Genomic DNA, 20,285 nt, shown 5'->3' with positions numbered 1-20,285 from the left:
AAAGAAAGAAAGGGGGCATGGAGAGAGAAAGAAAGAAAGGGGGCAGGGAGAAAGAAAGAAAAAGTTGTGGGAGAGAATGAGGTCTGGAGGAGAGGAAGCATACAGAAGGCTAAAAGAAGGGAAGAAACATTGGATGCACAGTCAGAAGAAAGTGCAACCAGACAATAAAAGTAGGAAAAATTATTTTATTTTCAATTTAGTGATCAAAATGTGTCTGTTTTGAGAATTTATGTCTGCTGTCTATATTTTTCACTATGGCCCCCTTTTACTAAACCGCAATAGCGTTTTTTAGCGCAGGGAGCCTATGAGCATCAAGAGCAGCACAGGGCATTCAGTGCAGCTCCCTGCGCTAAAAACTGCTATCACGGTTTAGTAAAAATGGAGGGGGTATATTTGTCTATTTTTTTGTATAGTTGTTATTGAGGTGACATTGCATAAAGTCAGCTGCCTTGACCTCTTTGAAAACCCACGGAATATAAATGATAATTAACATTTTCTCTGCGTACAGTGTGCTTTGTGTTTTTATTTTATTTTATTGTTGGTAGATCATTTTGACTTGGTCATTTTAAAAGTAGCTCACAAGCCCAAAAAGTGTGGGCACCCCTGTGTTAGGGGAATGCAACTAGGGCAACTGCCCCCTGGTCAGAGAGCACCCTAAGCCAGCTGGAAGCTAAAGAAGCACTGCCTGGGCTTTGCAGTCCCCAGTTATGTCTAACACCAGCTCTAGCAGGATATATATTTCAAATCTGATATATTCTAATCACAAAATAGAAATAAAATTATTTTTTTCTACCTTTTGTCATCTCTGGTTTCTGTTTTCATCTTCTTTTCACTCTCTTCCTTCCTTGATCTGCCCTCTCTCTCTGTCTCTTCAATCCAGCATCTGCCCCTTCCATCCACTGTCTGCCCTCTCCCCCTTCCATATGGTATCTGTCTTCTTTCTATACCCCTCTCCCCTTTCCATCCAGCCTGTGCCCCCTCTCTCCTTTTTACATGATTCATTCCAGCTTCACTGCTCTCTTCATTTTTATCTCTCCTACACCAGATCTAGCATCGTTGTCCCTCTCTGCTGACCCCTTCCCATCAATTTCTCTACTTTCTTATGCCTCTCTCCCCTTCCCCTCCTCTAATCTCCTTGCCAGCTGTTTCCTTCCTTTTTTTCCTTCCCCCTTCCCTCCTCCTGTCCAGCAGTAACTCTCTTCCCTTCCTCCCCTCCCAGCATCATTTCTCCTTCTCCTTCCCTCCAGGTCCAATAGCAGCTGTCCCTTTTTTTCCCCTTGCCCAGCAGCTTCCCAGACTCCTTTCCCTCCTCCCCTCCCAGCAGCATCTCTCCTTATCCTTCCTTCCAGGTCTAATAACAGCTGTCCCTTTTTTCCCCTTGCCAAGCAGTTTCCCAGATTCCTTTCCCTCCTCCCCTCCCAGCAGCATCTGTCCTTATCCCTCTCCAGGTCCAGTAGCAGCTGTCCCTTTTTCCCCTTGCCCAGCAGCTTCCCAGCCTCCAACAGTAGCTTTCTCCCCTCCCAGCAGCTCTCCTTACTTGCCAGCGCAGTGATTCAGGAAGGCAGCCTCAGGTCCTTTGTTGGGTCGCACCGCCTCTGAGGAAAGAGGAAGTTGCATCATCAGAGGCGCCCGGCGACTCAGCAAAAGCCCCAAGGCTGCCTTTCTGAATCACTGTGCTGGTAAGAAGGGGGGCTGCAGAGAGGGGAGAAAGCCACTTCGGAGGCACCCCATGATCTCTCCGGCCCAGCTGAAAATAACTCGATCTTGCCGGCCCTGCGTGGACCGGCAGGAAATTGAACTTAATCAATCTCGCCGGCCCTGTGTGGACCGGCACCGGTCCGCAGACCGGCAGTTGAAGAACAGTGGTATAGAAGACTGAATGAATGAAACAGTCTGTGCTGTAACCCATCAATAACTCCAGCATAAGAACAAAAGATTAGCCTTACTGGATCAGAGTAATTGTTTATCTAGTCCAGTATCCCCTCTTCATGGAGGCCAATCCAAGTCAGAAGTACCTGGCAAAAAACCAAATAGTAACAGCATTCCATGCTACCGCTCCAGGGCAAACAGTGGCTTCTACCATATCTGTCTCAACAGTGGTTTATGGGCTTTTCCTCCAGGAACTTGTCCAAACCTTTTTTAAAACCAGCCGCCACCTTTTTTTTGTAAAGGAGGAAGAAGTTGTGGAGTGGAGGGAACTGGCACCACCAGGTATACCCCTAAAGAGGCTAAAGACTCAAACCTTTCCTCCAGCTCAACTTGAAGTTAGAGTTTTAAGCTCAGGTCAGCAAGATAGAGACCAGCTACCACTTTCTGGAGATAGAGTACTAATTTGAGATCTGCCTTATAAGTTTATATGCAGCTGCTCTAAGATAATATTTCTTTATCTGCACCTGTTTGTAGATAGGCATAACACAAGTTCTAGATGTCTGTCAGGGCACAGAGGAAGTTGGTCTTGAGCCACCAGAGATTGTTTTCTGGGAAAGGTGGTTGAATATGTTCATGTGAACCCTGAAACTTCCTTAACATCACCCCTTCTGTAGGCAGAGATCAAATAAGCTGAAACCGTGTTCATGACCCTAATGATGTGGTATAGAGCAGTGTTCTTCAACCACCGGTCCATGGACCGGTGCCGGTCCACAGAAATTTCCTGCCGGTCCACAGGGCCAGCACGTGCATCAGACCCAAAACAGTGTTCTTCAACTGCCGGTCCACGGTGCAATCGATGCGGCGTTATCTTCGAGCCAGTTCCCTCTTCCTAACTGATTCAGTGCACAAAGCCACGGGCAGTGGCTCCTATGGGCATCCTGCACCTGAACCGGAAGCCTTCTCTCTGACGTTGCAGAGGGAAGGCTTCCAAATGAGGCACGGGACGTGCAAGGTGAAATTAGTACTATTATGGGTGCAGGGTCTGGGTGGAGATTGGGTAGAGATGGGCGGGGTCTGGCCCACGACTTAGCCCAGTGTTCTTCAACTGCCGGTCCACAGGATAATTCTTTTATTTCTGCCGGTCCATAGGTGTAAAAAGGTTGAAAAACACTGGTATAGAGCATCAGTCACATAATCCACTCCAGTAAAGAGCAGCCGGGGAATCAGGTTGTTACTTTTGTGCTCTAGAGTAGAGAATGACATGGGGACAAATTTTTCCCCATCCCCACAGGAACTCATTTTCCTGTCTCGTCTCCGCAAGTTCTTTTCCTGTCCCTGCCCCGTTCCTGCTAGCTCCGTCCTCATCTGCACAAGCCTCAAACACTTTAAAATCATAAGTGCTCGACGCTTATACGGTCAAGGCAGAGCTTGTAAGAATGGGGCAGGGGCAGGGACAAAACTTGCAGGGACAGGAAAATTGAGTTCCTGCGGCGACAAAATTGTCCCCATGTCATTCTTTACTCTAGAGTCCATAACTGGGTATGGCAGGCAAAGGATAGAAAGGATATCACAGAAGCAGCCTCGATTCCCAAAGCTAAAGCCTTGAGAACCACATCCACTCGACAATCCTGCATGAATAACTAGTGACACTGCCATGCCATAGGGTACAGCCGAGTCCTAGTTTTTGCCACCTTAAAGGAGCCCTCTGGAGCATCCCAATGCTCTGTGACCAAAATGTTAATGTCAGGATGTCAAGGAAATGAAGACTGAGCTCTCACATCACTCAAAATAGAGAGAAGGAAGAAGGGACAAGCTGGGAGTCCAAATTTAACTCCCAAAGTGAATCAGTGATCCAGTCCAAGAGAGCGGAGTGTTTAAATAAAAGCAGAACTGTGGGATCAAGAGCCATCATGGGCCCCCTACATCCAACAGGGAGGGCACATCCTGAGACAATAATGGCATAGTAAGTGAAGCATTATCATCTGTATCACCCTTAGCAATATTTCCCAGACCCTGGCTAGCTGCAGTTGGCAAAGAACATGCATCTTGGGAGCCCGTGTCCCCTTGTACAGTGTCTGAAGCACTGCCAGACATTTCCTTAAAAAAGACAGCTCTCCTGAAAGGTTTTCCACATTAAATTAACAAATTCTGGGGAAAAAGCCGTACTAGGCAAGGCTGAGTCTTCAGAGGATAACTCCAACTTGTGTCTCTTGGATTCCGCAGCCTCTGCACCCCTTCGCGCAGGACGACCACTGTTCTGAGGGACAGTAAGAAAAATGGCCCAAACCAGGTGGCTTCCCGCCCTTTACTTGACCTTAGAGCACAAAGGAGAAGCTACGCCAGATGCTCCCACCACACCTTCACATGCTGCACGGCCCAAAGATGTTCTTCTTCGACACGCTTTCTTACCACTTCTCCCACCCCAACCATTTCCCACAAAAATATGAAAGTGTGGAAACTTTTTGAAGAACCCTCATATAAAAGGAGTCTTGTAGAAAAGCAGCGTGTGAAATGTTGCTGCAAGCTTCCTTTTTAAAATTATTGAAAAGAAAGGGATGTTGGACATAGTTTTGCTAAGTGTGCATCAAATTAGATCATAAATCTATTCAGGATATGAAATGAGTTTGCATGAAAAATAGTCCAGATAACCATCCTGTGTCATCCAAATTACATAATGCTCTTTTTTTATTTAAAGAAACAAAACGAATATAAAAGTAGAAATGCAGACGTGTACAACATTAAAACCACACAATAAAAACAAAGATCTGAGAGCAGACAGGCTTTGTCCATATTTCACATCTCTTTTTCATTACACGCTAACACAGTGAAAGCTTTTCTAAAGTTAGCGAGAAATGCTGAAAAATTGTTCGTTTTCTGAACGTTTTGCAGAAGTTCAGAGATGCACTCCAAGGCGGGATCACACGATAGTACTACAAATTAACAAGAAGAGAAAGGATGAATGAGACATTACCAAGACCTGATGCCATTGGCATTTGTACCACCTCCTCCTCCTCCTCTTCACGAGAGAAAAGGTATAATAGATATTCTAATCACAGGTTGAAAACATGATTTGCTTCCTTTGGTTTTAAGGGGGCACAAACACACTTCCGACTTCTTCTCCTAATCTTTCATTTGGGCCCCACAATTTCAACTCCACCATAGATAAAGCCCCAAGTTAGTTTTAATGGTTCTTGAGAAATTTGAATCATGTTTTGCCTCATTAATATGAAAAGAAGAAATTCAACACAATCTGGAGAGATTTATGAAAAGAAGTCTCATTAAGAAAATTACATGCAAAAATTGCATAATAAAATTGCACAGCTTAAAATACATGGTTACAAAGCACATGAACTAACAAGATTGCTTAAGCATGGTGCACATAACTAAACAATTTCCATGGCATAGTATGGGAAGAGCTGTATATGACATGTATTTTAGGTACACATTCGCACCTTCTGAGAATGAACTGAACCAGTTTTTGTGAGAGCTTTGAAACTGCAAGAGCAGAAGGCAGTTCCTATAGCACATGACAAACTGCGATCTAGGCGTTTGGAGCACAGCATTTTACTGAATTTGTACATGTGACTTGTTTTTTTTCTGTTGCTGTCTTCCAGGCTTCTTGTCCCACTGGTTTCCACTGCTCATGCCCAGAGCTGTGAATGTGGGGGCTTCACTATTCAGTACCTCTGCGCACTGGAAGTGATGCCTTCGGTAGAGAACACTTATCTTTGAGCTCCTTAGCAGTGCATGCAGGTCATGCTCCTTTGTAAGTACCTTTCTATGTCCACTATGGCATCATTCCTTCATGCAAAATATGTTTGTAACAATCCCTCATAAATTTTCAATCAATGTTACTAGCCAGTAGTGGGTTCACCCTATAGAGAACTGTATTTCTCAAATATAGTGGCGAAAAAGTCTCAATAACTTTACAGATGCAGCAATCATAATCAGTTTAAGCTGCTCATTTTCTTATCATAGGCATAAAAAACTCCACTCCAAAAATCTCAAAATTAGGAACTCAGAGCTAGATGCACTAAACAGGACTGTGGGTACACTCCAATCCGATTTTTGGCTGATTCTACAAGAGCTGTTGATGCACTAAAAATAATTCATGCAGAAGTTCGTCATAATTCCCATCTCTCCCATCTGATTGATCGCTGTGAGAGTGACTCATACATGCACGGAGCTGGCAGAGGAATCCGAACAGCTGAGACGCAGGGGAAGCCCCAACGCAGCCTGCTGCCACTCAGCTGTTTGAGGCAGGAAACCATTTTTTTCATGAGCACAAATGCTCTGTGTGTGTTACACATGCACAATATCTGCCCCATTTTAAAAAAGACAAAAAGCTCTCCCTCCCCCCGCGAAAATCAACAGAAGGGATGCCCACTCCTTCCAGACATGCTGACCTGCCCCCGACATGAGAAAACAAAATCAGCAGGAGGGAAGCCACCAGATGTTCCTCCAAACCTGTCCTAGGGGACCCCCAGCCAGTCAGGTTTTCAAGATATCCCTAATGAATATGCATGAGAGAGATTTGCATACCTGTCACTTCCATTATATGCAAATCTCTCTCATGCATATTCATTAGGGATATCTTAAAAACCTGACTGGCTGGGGGTCCCCCAGGACAGGTTTGAGAACCACTGCTCTAAACCAACCAGCCCCCCAAGAACCTTTTGTATGAGAAGACCAGGAGGGAGGCAGCTCCGAGGCCCACAGTTCAAAATGGCAGGCCTTCCCTTCCACAATGCATTCATAGGTATGAGCCTAAGGCCCTGATTGGCTCAGATGCCTAATGCCCCACCCCTTGGGAGGGGCCTTAAGCATCTGAACCAATCAGGGCCTTAGTCCACTTCCCATGTATCACAAGGAGGGGAAGGCCCGCCATTTTAGATTGGCAGGCTACGAGCTGGAAGGACCAAGCCTCCCTCCTGTTCTCTTCACACAAAGGTACTGGGGTGGGGGGGGGGGACTTTTTTAAAATTTAAATGGGGCCGATATTGTGCAAGTGTAACACATGAACGGCATCTGTGCCCATTAAAATCGTGCTGGTCTTGACAAGCCGCTTTTTTTTGTGCATCGCCAAGTGATGTTAGTGCATCAGTTGCTCAGGTAGTTTGCATGAGGTTTTAATATTAAATAGTTAATTTGCATGTCTGCATCAGAAAATGGGTGATTGAGGGGAAAAACATGTAGTGAGCTATTTTGTGCATCGGGTCAGCAAATATGATACACTTCTCCCACCCTATTCGCGGGGGTTAGGGGCAGAGCTGGCCCGCGAATAGGGAAAAATCGCAAATAACTTTTGGCCGGCTCTGACCCACTCCCGGACTTTACCCCTTACCTGGTGGTCTAGCGGTGATGCGGGGCAGAATCAATCTTCCTACACTCCTGCCCCGTGCAGAGCCATGAGACTACAACAGGAACTCACACCGCTAAACCACCAGGTAAGGTTTATGCTCCGATCGCCCCTGCCACCTCTGATCGCCCCCCCCTATGCCACCTCTGATCGCCCTCCACTGCCTCTGATCACCTCCCTCCAAGTCCTGGGGCTGTTTTTTCTCAGGGGAGGGGCTGTGGGAAAAAACGCAGATAATCTAAACCGCGAACATCGGGGGGGGGGGCATGGCTTGGCGCGCGCACAAGATAGAGGGGTGATCGCGACGCTCCGCTAAACTGGGCAACGACTGGATTATTAAAAATATTTTAAGCTTAATTTTTCTTCCCTGCTATAGCAGTGATCGATACAGGAAGATGGCTAGCATGCATCAGGCTAAAATCGACACAGCTTTCACGGCTGCAGAGACGGTGAAGCGTGTCAAACACGATCATGTGACACCGTCTAAAGCCCCACTTCCCGAGGAAACAATGGAAGAACTGGATAAGAGAGAAATAATGGTGGAATTGCGGAACATACAGAAAATGCTTCAGGACAACGCAATTAAAGTAAATGAGGTGAAAGAGGAAGTCTTAAATATAAATAGGCAGATGGAAGTAGGTAATCAACGAATGTCTCTGCTGGAAAACAAAATGGGTCAGTTGGAGTTAGCTACAGTCCATTACAAAGAAGATAGCAAAACTATTAAAGAAATGCAGAGACAATTGGAAGATTATGAGAATCGTGGAAGAAGGAAGAATGTAAAAATAATTGGATTAGCTGAGAATTTGGAAGGGGGAAATGCTGGGCAGTTTTTGGAGAATCTTTTGCCAAAACTACTGCAGTTAAATTCAAAACATCCCCTGGAAATAGAACGAGCACACAGAATTCCATCTAAACGGTCAGCTAACCAGGTGAAGCCAAGGCCTTTGATATTCAAGCTCTTAAGATTCCAGCAAGCCTTGGAAATTTTGAATCTGGCCAAAGCTGACAGAAACTTAAACTATAAAGGGTCCAAGCTGCTGTTCTTGCCGGAATTTGCAAAAAAAATACTGTGGCCATAAGAAAACAATTTCTCCAGCTAAGACCTCAAATGAAAGAGAAGGGTCTTAAATATGGATTGTATTATCCTGCAAGAATGAGGGTGACAAGTGGAAACAAGTCCCTGTACTTTGATGATCCTGAAAAGTTAAAGGATTTCTTGACAAATTCTGAGCCAATGTCTATTTAAATGGTTTCATGTCCAAAACCTTCTCTGCACATTATTTTCATGGTTTCTGGACAACTAACCTGAAGAAAAGGAGAAGCTTTGAGGAGTAAGGGAGAGTAACATCTACATTAAGACGGAAAAAGGATTAGATAAGTTTTTTGTCATATTTAACTTTTTAAAGATGTGAAAGAAAGAAGAAAAGAGTGAAAAGAAGAGAAGAAAGAAAAGAAGAAATGGATAATAGAGAAAAGGGGATTATAGAAAAGAAAGGAGAAAAAAAAGATAGGGGGAAAAAGAATAAGAATGTGATATATGCAGAAGTATCTTTAGTTTGCTTCATAGAGAATTGATTTTTGGGGTCTGATATACAGTGGTGCCTCACACAACGAACTTAATTCGTTCCAGGAGCAAGTTTGTTATGCGAAAAGTTCGTTATGTGAAACGCGTTTTCCCATAACAATACATGTTAAAAAAAATAATTCGTTCTGCAGCATAAAATATGCTAAGATGACATAAAAAAAGATAAATTTGTCAAAATGGTGAAAATGGTGGTCTTGCTGAGGCCAAACTCTTTGACGAGGTCACACTGTTTTACCCCACATTCACTCCTTCTAATTATTTCCCGTTTCATTTCAACAGAAATCACCTTCCTGCTTTTTTTAGAAGCCATGATATATAAAAAATATTGAGTTTATCTTAAAAGGACGACTGTATACAGTGAGAGAGGGCAGTTAAGCGCAGTGACTAACGACTGCCTGCAGTGCCTGCGCGGAAGGATGCAATACATCGGCAGCTCGGGCGACTTCGTTGTGTGAAACGAAGTTCGTTGTGTGAAACGAAGTTCGTTGTGTGAAACGAAGTTCGTTGTGTGAAGTTCGTTGTGTGAAACGAAGTTCGTTGTGTGAATCAAGACATGAAGTTCGTTGTGTGCAGCGTTCGTTGTGCGAGGCGTTCGTTATGCGAGGCACCACTGTATTAACTTATAACTAATTTAGTTTATTTTAATTGCATTAGATTTGTGTATGGATTAAAGCAAGGGAAGATTTCTATATAATGAATTTGATATAGTAATTAATTGAATAATAGTTGTTGTTTTATGAATATTTTAATTAAATGAAAAGATGGTTTAATATGTTTTGATAAATCAATAGATTTGATAAAAAGAGAAAAAGGAGTCAATATCTCTACATTTTGGGATGGTCATGATGTCAATTTAAAAGGCTATTCGTGATAATCAGGAAATATGAATTATTTATTTAGTAGTTTTTTGATAGATGAGTATTTTCTATGAAGATGATTAACTAAATTTCCACTTAAAAGGTTATTAAAAGGTTAAAATGATAACATATGAATTGGTAATCCTGTTCTTATTAGGAAATTTTTTTAATGAGTTTAAATGAAGAACTTCTTTACGATTATAATAGGAATACAAGATTACAAGGGGTATTATTGTAAGATTATTTGATTTATGAGGCATTAATGAATATATTATTATTTATAAATAATGTAAGAAGTAAGATGTGATAAAATGTTTGCCTGGGGGGGTATTTTGATTACTAATCCTATGTGTGTGCCAAGGCAATCAATTTATATGGGGGGTAGAGGAGGGAAGAGGGTGGTTTTTTTTTTATCATAGTCAAGGGTTGGAAGAAAGGGAATGATGGGGTAGAACAAAATCAATTTTACTTTTTATTGGATATTATATGTGTAATGGTATCTAATCATATCAATTTAATTAAATTTAAATATCATGGTTGGTTTAGCCTCCAGCGACCACAACATGGTGTGGTTTTACCTCAGGAAAGGTTTCCCTAGATCAAACACGAAAACAAAAGTACTCAACTTCTGAGGCACTGACTTCGAACGCATGGGAGATTTCGTCCACCGGACACTGCAGAACCAAGCTACGACCGATGATGTGGAAGCTATGTGGTCATCCCTGAAATCTACCATACATGAAGCGACAAGCCTCTACATTAAATCAGTACACAAACGGTGGAGAAAAAACAAACCCCAATGGTACTCCGCAGAAATCTCGTACCTCGTCAAGGAGAAGAAAGGAGAAATTAGGTTCTTACCTGCTAATTTACTTTCTTTTAGCTTCTCCAGACCAGTAGAGGTTAATCTTTACAAATGGGTATATATCCAATCATGACCAGCAGGTGGAGACTGAAAACAAAACTGTGGGACAGTATATAATATACTCCCTTCTCTATTTACCTCAGTCTGCCGAATAGCCAAGCAGAACCAAGAACTGGAAAACAGAAAGAAAACAATACTCCGAACAGGAGTAACAACTAACATACCCAAATACTGTTGGAAAATGCAGAGGAGAAATACCAGAAGGAAAATGTCCCCACAGCTCGCCAGCTAAGCCAGCCGAGCCACAGCCGCTGTTCTTTAATGCTCCCCGGCCCTAGAAAAATACTAGAAATCGCAGCAAAAAACAAAAAACAAAAACTGCCCGCGAAACAGCCCCAACAACAACAACAACAGACAGGGTGGGGACCTCTACTGGTCTGGAGAAGCTAAAAGAAAGTAAATTAGCAGGTAAGAACCTAATTTCTCCTTCTTTAGCACTCTCCAGACCGGTAGAGGTTAATCTTTACAAATGGGACGTACCAAAGCAGTCCCTCTCACGGGCGGGACCCCTGCAGGGCCGATACCAGAACACGCTCACCGAACACCGCGTCCCGACGCGCCTGAACATGTACCCGATAATGTCTAACAAAGGAATGCAAGGAGGACCAAACCGCAGCCTTACAAATATCCACTGGAGGCACGAGCGACGACTCAGCCCAAGAAGCTGCCTGACCCCGAGTGGAATGAGCCTTGAGAAACTCCGGAACGGGCTTCTGTCTCAGAAGATAAGCGGAAGCAATCGTCTCCTTGATCCAGCGTGCAATAGTAGCCTTAGAAGCGCCAGCCCCCGACGAGGACCCGCCAGAAGGACAAAGAGATGATCGGAATTCCGGACTTCCTGGGTCTGCTGCACATAAGAGCGAAGGACCCGACGGACATCCAACTTGCGCAGCTGCCATTGCTCAGAAGAGCCCTCCCGACTACCCAAGACTGGGAGGACCACCGATTAATTGACATGAAAAGGAGAAACTACTTTCGGCAGAAAGGAAGGAACAGGCCGCAAGACAACCCGCTCCTTAGAAAACTCCAAGAAAGGAGCCCTACAAGAGAAAGCCTGTAGCTCAGAAATACGCCTAGCGGAAGTAATGGCCACCAAAAAGACCGCCTTCAGAGTAAGGTCCTTCAAAAAGCAGCCATCCAATGGCTCGAAAGGCGGGCGTACCAAAACAGAGAGAACCAGATTGAGATCCCAAGATGGAACAGAGGGCCGTATGGTAGGCCTGAGCAACTTGGCCGCCCGCAAAAAGCGAATCACATCAGGAATGGCCGACAAACGCTGACCTGTCACCAACCCTCGAAAAGCCGACAGGGCCGCAAGTTGAACCCGGAGAGAAGACCAAGCCAGGCCTCTATCCAGGCCATCCTGCAAGAACTCTAGAATGGTAGGCAGCGAAGCGCGAAAAAAGACCACTCCCCGCGCCCGGCACCACCCCTCAAAGAGACGCCAAACCCGCACATAAGCCCGAGAGGTAGAAAGCCTCTGGGACCCCAAGAGCGTAGAGATCACCTTATCTGAATATCCCTTCTTACTAAGGCGACCCCTTTCAAGAGCCAAGCCGTAAAACAGAAGGGAGACGGGTCGAACATGGGAATGGGACCCTGCATCAGAAGATCGTCCAAGAGAGGCAGAGGAAGAGGATCCGCCACCAGATGCCTCACCAGATCCGCGTACCACGGACGTCGAGGCCAATCCGAAGCCACCAGAACCACCAGACCCGGATGGTGAACAATGCGAAGAAGTACTCTGCCCACTAATAGCCAAGGAGGGAACACATACAACAGCCCCTCTGTTGGCCATGGTTGGACCAGAGCATCCAGACCCTTGGCCAGACTGTCCCTGTGACGACTGAAGAAGCGGGGCACTTTGGCGTTGCCACTCGTGGCCATCAGGGGCCGCCCCCAAGCCTGCACTATCAACTGCAAAGCCACGGAGCCGAGACACCACTCTCTTGGATCCAAGAAGTGACGACTGAGGAAGCCCGCCTGAACATTTTCTACCCCGGCAATGTGAGAGGCCGAGAGGTCCAGAAGATGGGACTCCGCCCAAATCATGAGCCGAGCCGCCTCCTGCGCCACCTGAGTGCTCTTGGTGCCCCCCTGACGATTGACATAAGCCACCGCCGTGGCATTGTCCGACAGGCCTCTGACCGACTTGCCCAACAAAAGGGAGCGGAAAACTAACAGCGCCGGACGGACCGCTCTGGTCTCCAACACGTTGATCGACCAGGAGGCCTCCTCCGTGGACCAGGTGCCCTGAGCTGAGTGACCCAAACACTGAGCCCCCCAATCGAGGAGACTCGCATCCGTAAGGAGCACCGTCCACTGCGGGAGATCCAGACCCACCCCTTGAACCAGGTGAGGGGTCCGGAGCCACCAATGCAAACTGCAGCGCGCCACGCCTCACAGGGGGACAGGAACATCCAAACCGTGCCTCTGGGGTGACCACCTCCGGAGCACAGCATACTGAAGAGGACGCAAGTGGGCCCGCGCACACCTCACCACGTCCAGGATGCCAAAAGAAGGCGAATCTGAGATTGCAATTTGCTTACCCGGGCCTCTGGAAGGAAGACCTTCCCCAAGGAGGTGTCTAACAGAACCCCAAGGTACTCCAGACGCTGAGCCGGGACCAACCGACTCTTGGAAAGGTTGACCACCCAGCCCAGCGACCGGAGAAACTCCACCACCCGAGCCGTAACCCGGGAGCTCTCCTGCAATGACTTTGCCCGAATCAACCAGTTGTCCAGGTAAGGGTGCACCAGCAAGGCCGCCGCGACGACCACCATCACCTTGGTGAACGTCCGGGGAGCCGTGGCCAGACCAAAGGGAAGCGCACAGAACTGACAGTGCCGACCCAAGATCGCAAAGCGAAGGAAGCGCTGATGAGAGGCCCGAATGGGAACATGCAAGTAGGCCTCCGTCAGATCGAGAGAAGTGAGAAACTCCCCCGGCTGAACCGCCAGAATGACCGACCGCAGAGTTTCCATGCGAAAAGAGGGAATCTTGAGAGCCCTGTTGACCCCCTTCAAATCCAGGATGAGCTGAAAAGTCCCCTCCTTCTTGGGCACCACAAAGTAAATTGAGTACCTGCCGGTGCCCCACTCCGGAGGGGGCACTGGAACAACTGCCTTGAGATCTAGCAAGCGCTGAAGGGTCTGGCGAAAAGCCTGCGTCTTCCAAGGAGCCTGACATGGAGAGGCTAGGAAAAGGTGCGGCAGAGAGCGGGCGAACTCCAGGGCATAACCGTCCCGCACCACCTCCAGGACCCACTGATCGGACGTGATCTCGGCCCATTTTGGGAAAAAATTCGCGCAGCCAGGTCCCCACCGGAACCAAAGGGGGCGCCGGCAAGGAGTCATTGTGCAGGACGGGAAGCGGGGGAACCGGTGGAGGGATTCCCTGCCCCCGACGGGGCCCCCGAAAGGGCTGCATGCGCTGGAAAAAACCGACCCCGGGAAAACCCTGGAGCCGGGAAAGAAGCAGCCCCACGCCCAGGGCGATACTTGCGGAACTCCCGCAAACGCCCCCGGGCAGTGCCACCCTGAGAAGCCAGGCGGGCACAGTCCTCAGGCAGACGGGGCACCTTTGAGTCCGTCAGAGTCTGAAGCAACTTATCCAATTCCTCCCCAAACAAAAAAGACCCCCGGAAGGGAAATTTATTAAGTTTAGCTTTGGACGCAGCATCCGCCGACCAGGCGTGAAGCCACAAAATACGCCGCGCGGCCACGCCAAAGGCCATAGACTTAGCCGAGATCCGCACCAAGTCATAAAGAGCATCCGAGAGGAACGAGGCAGCCATCTCAATCTTCGCCACCTCCTGATCCACCAAAGACCAGTCATCAGACTCCCGATCCAGGACACGCTCAGCCCACCGAAACACGGTGCGAGCCACCAGCCCCCCACAAATAACCGCCTGGACCCCAAAGGCAGAGACCTGAAAATTTTGCTTAAGAATGTTCTTCAACTTGCGCTCCTCAGAGTCCCGCAAGGCAGAACCGCCCTCAACAGGCACGATATGCCGCTTAGAAATCATCGAGACCACCGCGTTTACGACTTGCGACGTTAAAGTAGCCCGATCCCCTTCTGGGATGGGATACAAACGAGCCATGACAAGCGCCAAACGAAACGGCGCATCCGGCGTTTTCCACTGCTCCAGTACAATATCCAGAATATCCTGATGCATGGGAAAAGAGCGGGAAACGGTACGGATCCCCCGAAGCAGAGGGTCCCTCACACGCGGAGTCTCCGGCGGCGCAACCTCAAAACGCAACACCGAGGAAACCTGTTGAATCAGGTCCGGTAGCTCATCTCTCTGAAAAAGGCGCACCACGGACGCCTCTTCGCCGGTGGACGGGAAACCCGACAACCCGCCACCAGCGGCCGTCCCCTCGAGAGGGTCCTGGAAATCCTTAAAAGGGTCCAGGTCCTCATCCAGACCGACACGCTCCTCAGACCATAAATCTTCGTCCCAAGACACCCGTGGACGCTTGGACGAGGGAGGAGGGGACGCCACAACAGACGAGAGAGGAAAAGCCGCAGGGAGCGCGGAGGAAACCCCACTCCCCGAAACCCCCTGGGCGCATCCGGGACCCCCAGCCGCCTGAAAATAGGCTCTGCACAAAGAAAAAAATAAATCAGGGGAAAAACCCCCCCGAGGGTCCCAAGGGACTCCCTGCCACAGCAGGGGACCCAGCAGAAACCTGCCCCTGTTTTTCTAATACAGGGGGAAGGTCACCTGAGGTGGAAGACAAAATGGAGGGGCCAGACTGAGAAAATGGCGACTTTCCCACCAAAAATGCTCCCTCCATAGCCTGTAGCGGCTGAGAAGCCTGAACAGTCCCAGCCACTAAAACAGGCAAGTCGGCATCAGCTGTCAAAAAATCAGCTGAGAGGGAATCCTTCGGGGAATCCCTCCGTGGGTGGTTGGGGAAGACCGGGCTTCCCCACTGCTCCCAGCCGACTCGCGAGGCACCATCGGCGGGGAGCTCTGGGCGCCTGCAGCCACTGCTGACGGAGCTCCACCACCTCACCGGCCCAAACTACCGAGTTCAGTCCGGCCGTGAGTGCCTTGCGGCTGGACCGAATTGTGTCCCACTCCCCCGGAGAAGGGCACAATTGCTCCATACGCGACCTAGCTAGAAACAAAGTGCCGGTTAGATGAAAAAATACAGTAAAAAACAGTAACCTGACAGGGAAGCAACCCTGCAGACCGGCACTACCTCAGGATTTATTTTTTTTTTTTACAGAACAGACTCCACAGGCTCTCGAAGCAATATGCCTTGCTTGATTTAGGGGGCAAGGCTTACTGCTGAGGCTCCTCTAAAAAAATGTGGGGAGGTGGAGGAAGTGGGGGGAGGGACCCCGCTCGAGACCCGCCGGGTTTGACACCCCCGAGGTCGGACGGACCCCCAAACAGGGCCCACCCAAGCTCTGTCCGGCCAAAAACAGGGACTAGAAACCCCCTAAACAAATTCCAACAGCCCTACCAAGGGAGATGGGTACAGATCACTCAACACCTGCTGGAGACTGAAAGAAGACTGAGATAAATAGAGAAGGGAGTATATTATATACTGTCCCACAGTTTTGTTTTCAGTCTCCACCTGCTGGTCATGATTGGATATATACCCATTTGTAAAGATTAACCTCTACTGGTCTGGAGAGTGCTAAAGAAAAAGCATTTATTTCCTACAAATGAACGGAGACTAGGGAAGCTAAACTAGAACATAGGGCGAGGTCTGAGCGGTCAAAACGGCAGTAAGGGAAGCCAAACTTTGAGTGGAAGAGACTCTGGCAAAGAACATGAAGAAAGGGGACAAATCCTTCTTCAGGTATATTAGTGATAGGGAAAAGAACACAGACGGGATAGTACGCCTTAGAAAACCAGATGGGAACTGCGCATAATCAGATTCCGATAAAGCAGAACTATTGAATGAATACTTCTGCTCAGTCTTCACCTGCGAGACATCGGGGCACGGTCCGCAGTTGCAGGCAAGGCCCAGCGTGGAAGACCCTTTTCAGAATTTCGAGTTCACACCTGGCGACGTCTACTACGAACTGGCAAGACTCAAGGTGAACAAAGCCATGGGACCGGACAATCTACACCCCAGGGTGCTCAGTGAGCTGCGTGTTGTCCTGGCAGAACCGCTATCAGGACTCTTCAATCTCTACCTAAGTTCGGGGAGAGTCCCCATAGATTGGAAAACAGCTAACATCGTTCCACTGCACAAAAAGGGTTGCAGGGCAGAGGCTGCAAACTACAGACCGGTGAGTCTCACATCAATAGTATGCAAACTCATGGAAACACTAATCAAACGTAAATTAGATGCAATCTTGGATGAGGAGAATCTACGGGATCCCAGTCAACACGGATTCACCAAGGCTAGGTCCTGCCAATCCAATCTCATCAGCTTCTTTGACTGGGTAACAAAACAGCTAGACTTGGGAGAATCCATGGACGTCGTATACCTAGACTTCAGCAAAGCTTTCGATAGTGTCCCGCATCGCAGGCTGTTGAGCAAGATGAAATCAATGGGGCTGGGAGAAACACTAACTACATGGGTCAATGACTGGCTGAGTGGCAGACTTCAGAGGGTGGTAGTTAATGGTACCCTCTCTAAAACATCAAGAGTGACCAGTGGAGTACCGCAGGGCTCAGTCTTGGGCCCGCTCCTTTTCAACATATTCATAGGGGACCTAAATCAGGGGCTTCAAGGTAAGATAACATTATTCGCTAACTATGGTATTGAATGCCTAGAAGGACAGACACCATTCTCCTAAGTCAAGCGTTTGCCGATCCAGGGAAATGGTGCCTCTTTGCCTGTTGGCGGAGGCCACCACTGTTGCATTGTCAGAGAAGATTGACTGCCTTGCCTGTCAGAGACATCTCCAGTGCCTGAAGTGCTAGTTGACTGGCTCAGATTCCAGGTGATTTATGGATCACTTCAGTTGAGCCAGTGTCCAACGACCCTGTACTGTATATGACTGTTGCAATGATCCCCCCCAGCTGTAAAAGCTGGCATCAGTTGTTAATGTCTGTCAGGAGGCAATGCATAGAGGCATGCCCCTGGAGAGAGCACCGTCTGCAGCCACCACCACATGCTGCTCTTCGCTACTGGCAACCAAGAGGCCAGCATGCCGACACAGCGTAAGCCGAGACCTTACTGATGAGATCATAAAGGGCGTCCACCACATAATCCACACCTTCCATCATTAGGTGAGGACAGGCATCCAGCTCCGGAGAGGGAGCCCAGCAAAATCTCAAGTGACAAGCATGTGCCGCAAATAAGGCAGCCACTGCAGCCTTGATACCTGAAGAAGTCATCTCGAAAAGCTCTTCTAAAAGAATGTCCATACTGTGATCCTGGGAGTCTTTAAGCATTACACCCCCCATCACAAGGGAGGGCCGTGCGCATGGTAATCTGGCACAGATTAGAGACTGAGAAGTCCATCCCAATCGATTTTCAACAAAATCAAGGGGGTTAGAGGCAGAAAAAAAGACATTGATAAAATCCAAGATGGCCACTGCCAGCAAATTTGTGCTAAAACCAGTAAAAATAAACACTTTTCAAAAATAAAAAATAATGATTTGGGGTTTGGGGAAGTGGGAGATATGAACACTACCCTCAAACTCTCAAAAATGAGAGTTACAGAGTTCCACAGACCATCCCTGAAACTCCCATAGGACATAATGGAGGTGTACTGAGTCTCTGAAGTGCCTGTCTGCCAGCTTTGTAAACTGCAGCTGAATGGAGGGAAAGGATTTTCTGCTTCAGAACACTCCAAAATGACCAGACTTGAAGATCTTCGGACTGCCAATCGGACGGACTCCGACTGTAACCTCTCCACATGACAGGTTGGGGAGAGGGAACGCAGCCTGTGCTCTGAAACCGGGAGGGACGCATACAGGCTGCATACAGGTCAGCGAGCAAGCAAGCTTCCAGGGGAATGGACCCCCGAGTCTGAGATAGGTGGCACACAGCAGGCTAGCTGAACAGGTCCACCAAAGTTTATCTGTGAAGCAGCAGTCCGGCTCCACGGGACTGCATCCTTTCCTCCAGCAGAGGACACTGCAAGGGATTTCACGGCACTGAAACCACTGAAAATAATGAACTTTAAGAAAAGAAGCAGAGCAGATCAGATTTTTTGCAGAAACTGAAACTGCAGAGGGCTCTAACCTCTCTCTAAGATAGGAGGAGCACATGCTTAGAAAAGTGTTTGGATTTCTGTAATTCCCAGATTGCAGGAAGGGATTGAATACCTAGATTATGAAATCTGGAAGGGATGTAATAGAATTAGGTATATGGACCCGAGCTCCACAAAGTTTTCTGAAGGCTGGCCAAAGAGATCCCCAAGGGATTAAACTACTACTGACTGGAGACCCAAGTCTGCTTCTCTATGCAGGTAGAGCTTTCCCATGCACTGGGGAGCTCTGGTACACCAATAACTGCTAAAACTGTGAAAAATACCGAAAATAATAAAGAAATATATAGAGATCAGATAGAGACCTTCTGGCTCGCATACAAAAGGAAAATCTGAAGGTGGCAGCAAAGCCCTCTAGAGAAGGAGGTGGATTTAAAAACCTAGAATGGATTCCTTCTGCATGGCTTGTAAGCCTGGGGAAAATACCCTACTGCCCAGAATGACACACCTACTGCACTAGAACACACCTTCTCAACTCGCTTTCAGAAGGAAAAACTGGAGAGGGCATTATACTGGTGAAAGAGGAGGAGCTGAAAGATTTGACTGACATCTTTCTGCAAGCAACTCAAAACCAAGGAATAATCATCTAGAGCAGGGGTGTCCAACCTTTTGGCTTCCCTTGGCCGCATTGGCCGAAAAAATGTTTCTGGGGCAGCACAAACACGCAAACGCTGCAGGAAGACAGAAGAGAGAGCCGGCAAGATGGTAAACACCCGGGGGCAGCAGAGGAAGACCTGCATCGCCCTCGACCGGGGCCGCACAAAATACTTCACAGGGCCGCAGGTTGGACACCCCTGATCTAGAGTATACTTTAGACTCCTATGTCTTTGCAACAGAATTTCTCATTAGACACATCTCTGGCATAGGAAGTAAAAATATTCATATAACAGTTTACTCTGACTGAAGTATTTAGGACCCCAATGTACATGATATACTGTACCATCTTTTAATCTTTGTAAACCGCATAGAACTTCACGGTCCTGCGGTATATAAACTGTTATTATTATTACCTTCGTACTGTCCTTCATTTATGCAGAGGATAAAGGTATAAGGTTGTTGAGGAGCTTTGGGATTAATATATCTGAATACAAACTGCACTTTTTCACCTAAAGTAAACAAAAAAAAATCTGTGATATATGCTTGTACATGAAACAATATATTTTTTTGTTTAATTGCTTTCTATATAAAACAGATTTACCTACTCCCTTATTTCTCTGCATACATTTCATAACACTAAATCTTTCCTGAAGGTCCATTAACTCTTAACTAAGAAGCAGTAGCTGTATGGCCACTAACAGCCAGTGACAAGAGTAGGTAAATACTAAGCATGAAATCTACTAGAAAAAAGTGTACAATATCTTCATACATATGTTCTGCAAAGCCAACAGAAGAAATTTTAAAAAGGGGGCGTGGCTTGGTCGCGCATGGAGAGGGTTGGATAGTGAGTGTGCTCCACATTGATAGACCCTGAGAGTGATAAAAGTCACATGA

The 20,285-nt window shown here is 47.3% G+C and overlaps 1 protein-coding gene across 2 annotated transcripts in view; it reads right to left on the bottom strand.

The window, feature by feature from the left end:
- Positions 1-4,525: 4,525 nt before the first annotated feature.
- SPC25 (SPC25 component of NDC80 kinetochore complex) overlaps positions 4,526-20,285 on the bottom strand; it is a 59,527-nt gene continuing 43,767 nt past the window's right edge. For both annotated transcript variants that reach the window (XM_033952431.1, XM_033952432.1), the window contains 2 exons: positions 19,805-19,900; positions 4,526-4,799 (listed from right to left, as the gene is read on the bottom strand). In XM_033952431.1, the coding sequence (XP_033808322.1) occupies positions 4,663-4,799; positions 19,805-19,900 (233 nt within the window). In that variant the 3' untranslated portion in view covers positions 4,526-4,662. The remainder of the gene's footprint in view (positions 4,800-19,804; positions 19,901-20,285) is intronic.

The sequence above is a fragment of the Geotrypetes seraphini genome, chromosome 7, assembly GCF_902459505.1.
Source record: "Geotrypetes seraphini chromosome 7, aGeoSer1.1, whole genome shotgun sequence".
NCBI lineage: Eukaryota > Metazoa > Chordata > Amphibia > Gymnophiona > Dermophiidae > Geotrypetes > Geotrypetes seraphini.
The sequence above is the reverse complement of the archived record's forward strand: the minus strand, read 5'-3'. Positions and strand labels throughout refer to the sequence as shown.